Source organism: Malus sylvestris, chromosome 10 (genome assembly GCF_916048215.2).
Source record: "Malus sylvestris chromosome 10, drMalSylv7.2, whole genome shotgun sequence".
In the NCBI taxonomy this organism is placed as follows: domain Eukaryota; kingdom Viridiplantae; phylum Streptophyta; class Magnoliopsida; order Rosales; family Rosaceae; genus Malus; species Malus sylvestris.
The window spans coordinates 5,501,774-5,512,595 of NC_062269.1; the positions used below are offsets into that span (position 1 = coordinate 5,501,774).

General features: G+C 40.1%; 2 protein-coding genes across 2 annotated transcripts; both read right to left on the reverse strand.

Annotated features, from left to right (window-relative positions):
- Window positions 1-248: 248 nt before the first annotated feature.
- LOC126585436 (F-box protein At2g26160-like) lies at window positions 249-3,099 on the reverse strand. The gene is made up of 2 exons (XM_050249874.1): window positions 2,218-3,099; window positions 249-1,744 (listed from the first exon to the last, which is right to left on the reverse strand). The coding sequence occupies exons 1-2, from the start codon at window positions 2,358-2,360 to the stop codon at window positions 544-546; spliced, it is 1,344 nt and encodes a 447-aa protein (XP_050105831.1). The 5' UTR covers window positions 2,361-3,099; the 3' UTR covers window positions 249-543.
- Window positions 3,100-3,838: 739 nt separating this feature from the next.
- On the reverse strand, window positions 3,839-4,464 carry LOC126585438 (18.1 kDa class I heat shock protein-like). The gene has a single exon (XM_050249879.1). The coding sequence runs from the start codon at window positions 4,306-4,308 to the stop codon at window positions 3,934-3,936; it is 375 nt and encodes a 124-aa protein (XP_050105836.1). The 5' UTR covers window positions 4,309-4,464; the 3' UTR covers window positions 3,839-3,933.
- Between the last annotated feature and the right edge of the window lie 6,358 nt (window positions 4,465-10,822).

A 10,822-nucleotide genomic window follows, 5' to 3' on the forward strand; every position in this document is an offset into this window, starting at 1 on the left:
AATATGAGAGAGAGAGAGAGAGAGAGAGAGGGTACATATAAAGAGATTGAGAGGGAGACCTTTTCGATGTGGGATGGGAGGTCAAAGATTAAGAGGTTCCGAATCTCGTTAAATCCGAGTGAATCGAGGCCCATCAATTTCGGATTTGCAAGTCTTTTGCAACAAATTAAAAGATTTTCAAGCTGTTGATTTTCGTTATCATTATGTTTGTTACACGGATGATGGAGCTACATCTTATATCCAACGTATTAAGAATCAAAAGGTTTACTCTTTGCTTCTTTCTCCTTTGAGTCGGTAAAATAATACATGTTTGAAGCCTAAGCCATCCAGCCTGTGGACTCCGAGGACAAATTTCACAAGTGCTGCACTGAAATTTAAAGTAAAGCTACAAACTCTTATTATCCGGCAATAAGGTACAAATAGAAATTAGGATTGCACAATAAATGAAGGAAGAAAAGGTGGAGATTGCACGGCATGGCATGCCTTGGCAATTGGCATTGCGGCGGCTAAGTTAACTTCAAAACATCTCGATTGACCATAAACTTAACACAGTCCATTAAACCGCGGCACAACCCAAATCGCTCTTGGAGTATTGGTGTGTCGAGAGTAGTGTTGCACGATGGTTCCATCCTCTAAGTTGAAGATGCCCATATCACATGGTTCATCACCGTCGGACAACGGACAGCCTGAAACAAAATCATCGGTGTAATATATCGAATTCGGGCAGCATCCGGCAAAGTTTGAAGCCAAAACAGAGACTGAATGATTGTCTCCCAGGAAGACAGCCTCATCTCCAAGGCTTTTTACCTCAACCCAGTGCGCAATGCATCCATCTTCTTCATCGTTGAAAACCCACTTGTAGACCAGAAATCCCTTAGTCCGAAACCTGAAACACTTGTCAGGCGCAACTTCCCTCATCCAACAATATCTTAGGATGTGAAATAGGTCGCCCTTAGCTGATTCCACAAGATATCCATTACCGCTATATCTTTCAAACGGCTCTTTAGGCGTGAGTAGCTTCAGTTCTGGCGGCTGTGCACCAGGGTTATCAATATCCAGTAAGCTAACTCTTCCCCGCATACTAGCCGCGTAGACTTGGCCTCTATAAAATATAACATCAGCAGTTTCAAAGGACTTTACGATCAAATGCCAAGACTTCTGGCCTGCTTTGAAGACAGCCAACCTGGAATCCGAAGCGTAAATTGCTACGACGACATAGTTGTCCGGATTCAGAGAGGGATCACCGGACAAGATAACCTTACGGACAAAATGCTCATGGTAGCTTGCTACGCATTTGGGGATGAAGACATCTATGGGAGGCAGACGAATAACTGGCGATGCTTGTCTGAATGGGTTCCTGAGTGCTATGACGAGTCTTTGGTCTGCGCAATCTACTGTGGTGTCTGCGCGATCTACTGTGGCCAGCCATCCATGGCTAGAGCCACAAGCCCTCATACTAAAGGGCACTTGTAACTGAGCATGGTTGTAGATCCTTCCTTCAGAAATGCTGTACACGAGTCTTTGGTCAGCTTGTGGGCAATTTTCGTTGGGGATCAAGAGCATGGGAAGAAAATGACGCCACCGGTTTGTTGCAAGATTATAGAGTTTGGAAAGAGAACGCCAGTCCTTGCAAACGGCAGCAAAACGAACATGGTCTATGGGTTCCGGCAACTTGTCGAGAATGAGAAAGATGAGTGCAGGAAGGCTTGCCCATCCGGTAGTGCTGAAGCTGACAGGCATGATCCTAGGATAGGGCACCGAGTCAGAGTTGAACAATAAGGACAAGAAACAACGACGAAACCAAATCCTTTAAATAAACAATGGAAACCAAATCCTTTTTCGTTTTGGAATTGAAATTCAAATTCAAATGAAAACCCAACCCAACCCTTCCCTTCCAGGACAAGGAATCCCACAGCAACAAGGTAAATCCTTCTCCCACAGCAACAAGGAAACAAATGATATGTATTTAATTAATCAATTACTTAAAATTAAGCTAGCAAGCAACAAATCAATGGCCCCCACTCCCCGCACCACATTATTAACACTAAAAGATCCAGACTTTTGAAAGATGTAAAACCAGATTATCAACCCTAAAAGGTCCAGACTTGAAGTTCAAAGATGCAAAAGAAGAGGGCTTTTCTACAAAACACCAAGGGTTACAATCAAATTTAAGGCTAGAGGCTTTAGGAATCGCCATAGCAGGTCCAGGGCTTTTACCTCCATGAAATCAAAGAGCTTTGAGCAGTAAGTTTCCAGTTTCTGCAATGCCGTAATGGAGTAGTGCATAATGCCGACCCTCCATTTGACTGCTTGGATCCATCCTCCCCCTCACCCTCCCTTATGGATGGATGCTCTGCCATGTCCGCCGCCGATGCCTTCGGTTTCTACTTTCCGATGTGGGTGAGACTTAGAGGCCTTACCGTAGGAGTTGAGACCGTCTCCGGATCCTTCCTCAGGATTTGTCGGACCAAGCAATCTTGGCCGTTCAAAACTGATCTTGGATTAGGAACAAAAAAATTTTATTTTTTATTTTCCAATTGATTCTCGCGTCTGTTCTCCTTCCCTCTCCGCCATGGAGCGGCAATCAGCAGCAGTCATGGAGAGGCCATCTGCATCTGCATCCACGGCTACTTATTAGACATCTGCATCTGCATCCGCATCCATGGCTACTTATTGGACATCTGCATCTGCATCCATGGCTACTTATTGGACATCTGCATCTGCATCCATGGCTACTTATTACACATCTGCATCTGCATCCATGGCTACTTATTAGGCATCTGCATCTGCATCCATGGCTACTTATTAGGCAGCTGCATCCATGGCTACTTATTAGGCATCTGCATCGCTTGAGTAAATTTCAAACAAACAGCTGGAATACAATAGGGTATTTTGGGCTGAAGCCTTTTTCTTCCCTGAAGATTTAGCGGCTGGGTTAAAAAAATTCATGCGAACCCGACGTGAAAAGTTCTTGTGAGAGATTTTGACTGAGATAAACGGTTTGGGGAGGGGGATTGAGAGAGAGAGGAGAGAGGGTGCAAGATGAACAGGAGAGAGGACGAAGGAGAAGGTGAAGAAGAAACGGAATGGAGGCGCGTCCGTTTACGTGAAAAGAACAAAAAATTAAAATTGGTTACTACCGTAGGATTTGTGTGAACGGTTAGGATCAATTGATCACTAGGATCCGGAAACACTGGTCCAGGGCAAGGTATTAAATATCGGTAATATCGGAAATATCGGTAGTCCGAAAACACGGAAATATCGATGGAAATATCGGTAAAATATCGATATCGATAAAAATTACATGGAAACCACGGAAATTGTAAGAAAAACTTGGAAATTTTTATTGAAACTTTGCAGGATGTTTATTTAGTCAATTATCTATTAGTTTATCACAAAAAATTGGAAGGAAATGCATTGCATGATGGATTTAACATTATCAAGTTGATTATATAGCGAGCTGACAAACATTGTGAGTGTAGAAAATATGTAGTAATTAATGAAAGAAGTCTAAACACACCATAATCATTTATATATAATGAATTAGTACAATATTTTACACTTTAGTATCACATAGAGTTCCTATGAGGTTCAATTTTTTCACTATCTTCATCATCTCTACACATGTGTAAAGTGAGTGTCTTGTCAAAATTATTTGGAGATGCTTTTGAATTATTTATATGTTTTTTTATTTGATTTTGAATTATTTGGATTGGATCATTGCATTGGATTCTTTTTTTTTTCTCACACCACCACACATCACACGCAGAAGAGAGAGTCAGTGAGTCAGTGTGTCACAGACAGACCCCCCCCCAAAAGCCAAAACCACGCACGCCCACAGAGAGTCTCACTCTAGATCCTTCTCTCTCTAGAACTTATGTCTTTCTCTTCTCTCCCTTCCTTCTCTCTAGAACTTCTGAGCTTCTCCCTTCTCTAGTTCTTCGTCTTCTCCTCCTGCTCCCTGCTCCTCTCGCCGCTGATATGCAGGACCCTCCCGTCCTCCACCTCCACTTTCACCTCTTCCTTTTTGATCCTCGGGAGGTCCGCCTTGAAGATGTGGGCCTCCAGGGTCTCCTTCCAGTCGATGCGCGTGTTGGCGATGGCGGTTGTTTCCCGGGAGGATGAGGGGAAGTTGGCCAGAGTGCCGAAGCCCTCGAACGGGTCCCAGATGTCGAGAGAGAAGGGGTCGAAGACGCTGCTTCGTCGGCCGTTGCCAAAGAGACTGAGAGCCATTGGATGCTTGGGTTTCTCCTTCATCCAGCGCTCAACCCCTAGCTCTCCAACTCGCCATCGCCGTCGCCTTTTCATTTTCAAGAGGAAATATCGATAATATCGTGATATTATCGATATTATCGATATTTCCTCGATATTTTGACGAAAACCTTATGGATCTGTGTATAAATATCGAACTCTGCAAAAAACGATAATATCGGCGATATTTCGCCGATATTATCGATATTTAAATCACTGGTCCAGGGATAATCTAAATCCCTTACCCTATATCTCGCTTGAGATGTTGCCTTCGAATCATGATCATCTCCGCATCCTTTAGGTGAGGATCCTAACAATCAATTCATCCTAACCCATCACAATAGATCAAGCGGCCATATCTAGGGTGTTTTTTTTTAATACATTGATATTTATACACTAAGGGGTTGATGAGTTCAGTTAAGCCACACAATGGGCAACCTAATTTGATATTGAATTCGTCATCCATTAGATTCGAACTGAAGACCTCACACTTCCAAGTAAGGGGAAATACCATCAGACCGTAGTACTGAGTGATAGGGGATATTTGGAAAAATAGCCAAAACTTTGATTATGAATAGAATTTTTTCCAACCATTATAAATTTTTATAATTCTGACCAAAACTTGACTTGAAAATACTATAATGCCCTCTACTTCACACTTCACACCCATTTGCTTTGCTAGAGTTCACACCATTTGTGAGGTTGTCAACCATTAAAGCTTCTAACCCAAATGTAGCTTTTCGTAAAGCGTCGGAATTTCCAACGGAGCTCTGAATATTTTTAATTTCTTGAGCTTTAGAGTGTTGTGCTGCTTCTGCGACTGGGTCTTGCAAAGAAACATTGTGTACTTGCATAAAGGTTTGTGACTGAAATTGCAGTGAAGGAAACTGAGTCTTGGGGGTGCTAATTGGAGTTATTGTACGAATTGGTATTGTCCGTTGGGCGCCCTCGCAGCTTCGATGGTTTTAACTTACCCAGGGCCAAAGAACTGCCTTCCTTCTCTCCAGCCCTTGCACCCGCCAATATATTTTTAGTCTTTAAATTTTCCAATTGAATGCTTTTCTTATACAATGTGATGCAACTAAAGTCATGTTTTCTAATGATCTTTTGCTCGTCTGTGACTACTTATTCAGTGGCAGTAGCAGCAGCCAACTGTGCCTCGTCTCTTCGAAGTAAAATATGGGTTTTGAAAATAAACATGGTGTATTTGCTTAGAGGTTCTCAACTGAAATTGCAGTGTAGGAAAACTGAGTATGGGGGTGTTAATTGTAGAGCTTCTGAGTCGAAAATTAGTTGGGGAAGAAGAAGGGAGAGAGCGGGAGGGAGTTTGGGGGTTGTGGAAGAAAGACGAGGGTGAAGAGCACAAGTGATAAGCCATTTTCTTTCTCTGTAACTGTGTTTAACTCGGTTTTGCCTTTTGGTCATAATTTTCCAAAGCAATTGCATAAAAAGCAAGGAAAATAAGGAAATGAGAAAAATGGGGAAGAGTGTTTACTTTGAAGGTAGAGAACAAGGAACCGTGAACTCCAGTAAAGGGCATTATGATATTTTCATGTCAAGTTTTGGTTAGAATTATAAACATTTATAATAGTTGGTTAAAATTCAATTTATGGTCATAATTTTGGCTATTTTTCTAAATTTTCCGAGTGACACGGGTATTTAAATTTCAATTAGGATTTTAACTCTTGGTTTGGATGAAGAAATTTAAGATTATTAAAGAATTAAAAAATGATGAAAATTGAAATGATGAAATTTTATTTTCTAGAATTTGGTAAATTTCTTGTTTGGTTAATCTAAAAAAATAATATAATTTGAATACGTAATTTGAAGGCTCGCTCAAACAAATTGAGAAATAAACCTATTTACATGGAATTTAAACTTGAGAATTGGAAGTCCCAAATTCCAAGTCCTTTATTGTGGCAGCCCATCTCTAATTTTACGATTTTACAAATCTTAAAAGAGTGATTTGACGAAAATGCCCTAGAGGCTATATTTTTTACTTTCGTTTACTGTCTTTTCAGGATGTGCACAAGCTACTATTTTACCGTATACTCGAAGTACTTGACGGCACGAACGCGTAGGTGCAAGCGGAATCAAAATTAGAGCTACATTTAAAATTTTACGAAACTACAAATGTGAATGGCGTTTTAGTAATTTCACATTTACGATAGAATTTTTATTTCTGTTTCTTCCTTTTGTGGTTTGGGTTGTGTGCCATGTGAGGCGCATACCCCATTCCTTCACCTTTGTCATGTGTTTCCCTCTTCTTTTCTGACATCTCATTCCATTTCTCTCTCTCATATTGCACTGTCTCTCTCTTTTTCTCACCTCTGCAAATACCGAGTCGCCGAGCAGCATCACCGCCGCACCATCTCGCCTCTCCAGCGAGCCCTCAAGACCAACTGAACCCTCTACACCGTCATTATCTTCTCTCTTTATTCCTCTCCCTCTCGAGTTTGTGATCACTAGTAAAAAACAACAAAGGTATTAACTATCGCCATTTTTCACAGCGAGCTTCACAACCGTAAAACTATCACCACAAAACCCCAGCGACCTTGGCTAGCTTCACCAAACTCAGAAACGCAGACAGAAACCATATACTGGGACCCTAACCGCATGACTCATGATTTTTCGTTCGAACTCAAGTTACTCCATCGAGGTTCTCGATAACTTCGACCTAGGTAAGGCTCGGGATGCCTTCGATCCTTTCTTTTTTTTATGTCCTGAGTTAATTTACAGGTTATATGTATGTTTTAATGACGATTTGATGCAAAACACGCACTGGAGGATTTTCCCTAGTTTCTGGCCATCTTTCAAGCCGTTTTCCAGCCAATCCCGACCGTAGCTTGACTTCATTTTGGTATAAATCTCTTCTTCTCTCTATGAGCTTCAATTTCATATATAATTTTCCGAGTTTTAGTTAGGAATCCAACTCGTACAGGGTTCAGAAATTTTCTCAGCCAAACTTAGCCAGTCCGGCCTTCTTTTCCGTTTGGCTCGTAGGAAAAAAAAAGAAAAAAAAAGCCTTATGCCCAAATCCAGTCCAACACCTTTGAACCCAAAAGCCTTAGCCAATCCGGGCCAAAACCCTTGGGCCAATGCTCCAGCCCGACGCAATTTCCAAATTGGCTAAGAATATTCCTTATATTGTTTCAAAATTTCTCGGAAACCCTCCTAGGTTAATCTCGACACCCCGAGTTCATTTTTAGCATCCATTTAGTGAAATTTCAAAGTTTTAACATAGTTGACTGCCGGGGAGTCTCGGTTGAGTTTTTAGGGTTGACCGTTGACTTTTTTGTAAAATTTGTCGAGGACCTTCCTTAGCGTATTTTGACACCCTGATTCCAAATCCACACTCAATTTCCCCAAATTTAATTGTCTTAGTGGAGTTTTATTAATGGGTCCTAATATTATGCTTAGATGCGATTATTATCGGTGACCCCAGCTTTCTTAGTTCGAACGGCTTCGACCTGACGACATGATCAGTGGATGGGTCTTTTCTTTTATATATATATATTGGTTAGTTTCCATATATACAATTATTAATAAATTCTCTACGTGATTGCCATGATTAAACTTACGTTTATAAGAAATGCCTTATTGTCTCCGGATCCTTCCTCGGGATTTGTCGGACCAAGCAATCTTGGTCGTTCAAAACTGATCTTGTATTAGGAACAAAATTTTATTTTATTTTTATTTTCCATTGATTCCCTTTCCGCCATGGAATGACAATCAGCATCAGTCATGGAGAGGCCATCTGCATCTGCATCAATGGCTACTTATTAGACATCTGCATCTGCATCCATGGCTACTTATTAGACATCTGCATCGCTTGAGTAAATTTCAAACAAACAGATGGAATACAATAGGGTATTTTGGGCTTAGGATAATAGAATTTGAATACGTAATTTGTTTATTTTTAAACCCTCGTTCATACAAATTAGGAAATAAACCTATTTACATGGAATTTAAACTTTGGAATTGGAAGTCCCAAATTCCAAGTGCTTTATCTACGCGGAAATTCTAAATTTCTATGTTCATAAATCCAAACAAGGAAATTAGAATTTAAACGATAAAGTCAGTAGGTTAACTTGTTAGTTATTAGGGTGGGAGAAATCAATGGAGATAGAACCAACACAAGAGTTAATAGACATTATCAATTTCTACCAATGCTGTAAAGCATCATTTGCAAAATAGTAATTCTCACTTAAAATATTAAAATATACCAAGCATGTCTCCAATTTAAAAAAAAAAAAAAAAAAAAGTTACCAAATAAATAAATAAATTCGGGGCATGAGCTATTTGCCTTGGTGAAGCCACTATCACTGCAGCTGAAGCTACTACTGCTTTAAAAGAGTGGTTGTTGTTTGCTAGGAGGAAGAGTATTCGGAGATTAATGGTGGAGGGGGATTCCTTGCTTGTCATTCAGCTTGCGCGAGATTAATGGAAGCCCCCTTGGCATATTTGTCAAATTGTCAGTGATAGGGTTAGCTTTAGAATTTTCAATGATTGGGTTAGTGTCAAATTGTCAGCTTGCTCTTGCTCATGTTGGCCTTTCTCTTGTTAACCCCCACATCTGGGATTACTGTCTGCTTCCTGAGGCAACGATTGCCCTTAGATATGACTCTGGAGCTAGTGGTTTGTATCTGAAGTTTCTGTCTTCAATAAATTATTTGGTAATCAAAATAAAATAAATAAATAAATAACAGCTCACGTTCTCTCTTTCTCATTTCCTCTCCAATCCAAATAACATAGGTCATGCACAGTGTGTGCGCGCCTTTCCTAATATATATACGTGTGTGGGTGTACGTTTTCATTTTATGTTTTTCAAAAGAAAAAAAAGTCAAACAACATCACAACGAGGATCCTTTGTAGATCCTATTAACAAACTTGTCAAAGTATAACTTAGGAACTATTACATGAGACAAAATTACTAAACCAAGATGTAAGATTGACTATAATCACGAGTCCGGATCCTCGCCCGATTCTCTTTGTGAGGATTCCGAAGATCCGTGAATCATGCTCATTCATCGTACATCTTGCGATCAGAAATTATTTTAAATATTTTTATTTAAAAGTAAACATAAACAGTACTTGACAAAAACTGACCGCACGATTTACAATGAACGAACACGATTCACGGATCCCTAGAATCCTTACTAAAAGAATCCGGAGAGGACCAAATCCTAATGTAGCAAACTGCCATGTTAGTCCACCGAAAGATACGCTTTGTATATAATTAGGAATTTTATGCAAAACAGAAGACTCCCAGTTCCCAACGGAAAAGCACAACCGAAAAACCGAAGTTTAATACTTTTAACCATTTCCAACTATCCAACGAATTCCCTTCAGTGAAACAGGTTTGGCTTTAAAATACCTTTCCAAGCAGCAAAGTCACACATCTCGGGATTTTTTTTGCAAGAAAAATGGAACGAATGAATCTTGTTGTATTTTCAAGAAATTTTTCGATTTCTTTCGAAAGCATGTGCTTATTTATTTGGGGAGTATGTGCGAGTTGTTTATTTCAAAAATAGGCTAGATATATTCGAGTGATTCCTTGAACTCACCAATTGTTAAGTTGTATAATAATTTTCCATCCTAATTGAGCCAAAGAAGCATTGTTAAAATGATATTTTCCCTAGAAATAAAATTGCGAGCTAAGGTAGTTTTCAGAAGAATCGTTCTTTGGAGAAGAGAAACGAGACATCAAATGATTAGGCATGCTACTAGAGTTCAACAGAGTAAATTTTCCAGCTCTTGATAGAATTTCCAACTCCACAGCTTTTTAGGAAGTTACTAGATAATAAGCCGGCGCATTGCGGCGGGAACCAACTGTTTCATGCATAACTGCATGAATAAAACACATTTAACCTGAATAAATTCAACACAATCATGAATGAATAGAGGGACACATGAGTGAAAGCATGAATAGTTTCGACAAAAAGCAACTAAAATGACGTTGTAGCACCTAAGAACAAATGAAGTCAAACTTTGTTTGCTATATATGGATAGCTATAAGAAACATTCATTTGTAGACCGTATTGTGTTATCAATATCATAATTTCAATTAATCAGCCCACTACATGGAGGAAAAGAGCATAAAAGGGAAAGTAGAAAAGTAGAAGACATAATACTTGAGCATCTGACTCGAAACATAAAGTAACCCGCAGGAGAAAAAACTTATAAATTCTATATAAATTGTCACATCCCGGCCCGGGGTGGATCACTTTCTGGGCCCGCTCCACCACCGTAGCACGATATTGTCCGCTTTGAGCCCTGACCACTCCCTCACGGTTTTGTTTTTGGGAATTCACAAGCAACTTCCCAGTGGGGGTCACCCATCATGGGAGTGCTCTGGCCACCTTCTCGCTTAACTTCGGAGTTCCGATGGAACCCGAAGCCAGTGAGCTTCCAAAAGGCCTCGTGCTAGGTAGAGATGGGAATATACATATAAGGATCACTCCCTTGGGCAATGTGGGATCTTACATAAATCATAATCCTTAACAAAAGGATGGAACAAAACAGGTTCATTCTTGAGAACATATGTAATTTTGCACATTGCATATATGTA

Bases quoted from the DNA above. Each gene is read 5' to 3' on its own strand.
- LOC126585436 (XM_050249874.1), bottom strand. From the start codon at position 2,360: ATGGCAGAGCATCCATCCATAAGGGAGGGTGAGGGGGAGGATGGATCC. The intron at 1,745-2,217 runs GTAAAAGCCCTG...GCCCTATCCTAG, and splicing joins AGCTCTTTGATTTCATGGAG to GATCATGCCTGTCAGCTTCA.
- LOC126585438 (XM_050249879.1), bottom strand. From the start codon at position 4,308: ATGAAAAGGCGACGGCGATGGCGAGTTGGAGAGCTAGGGGTTGAGCGC.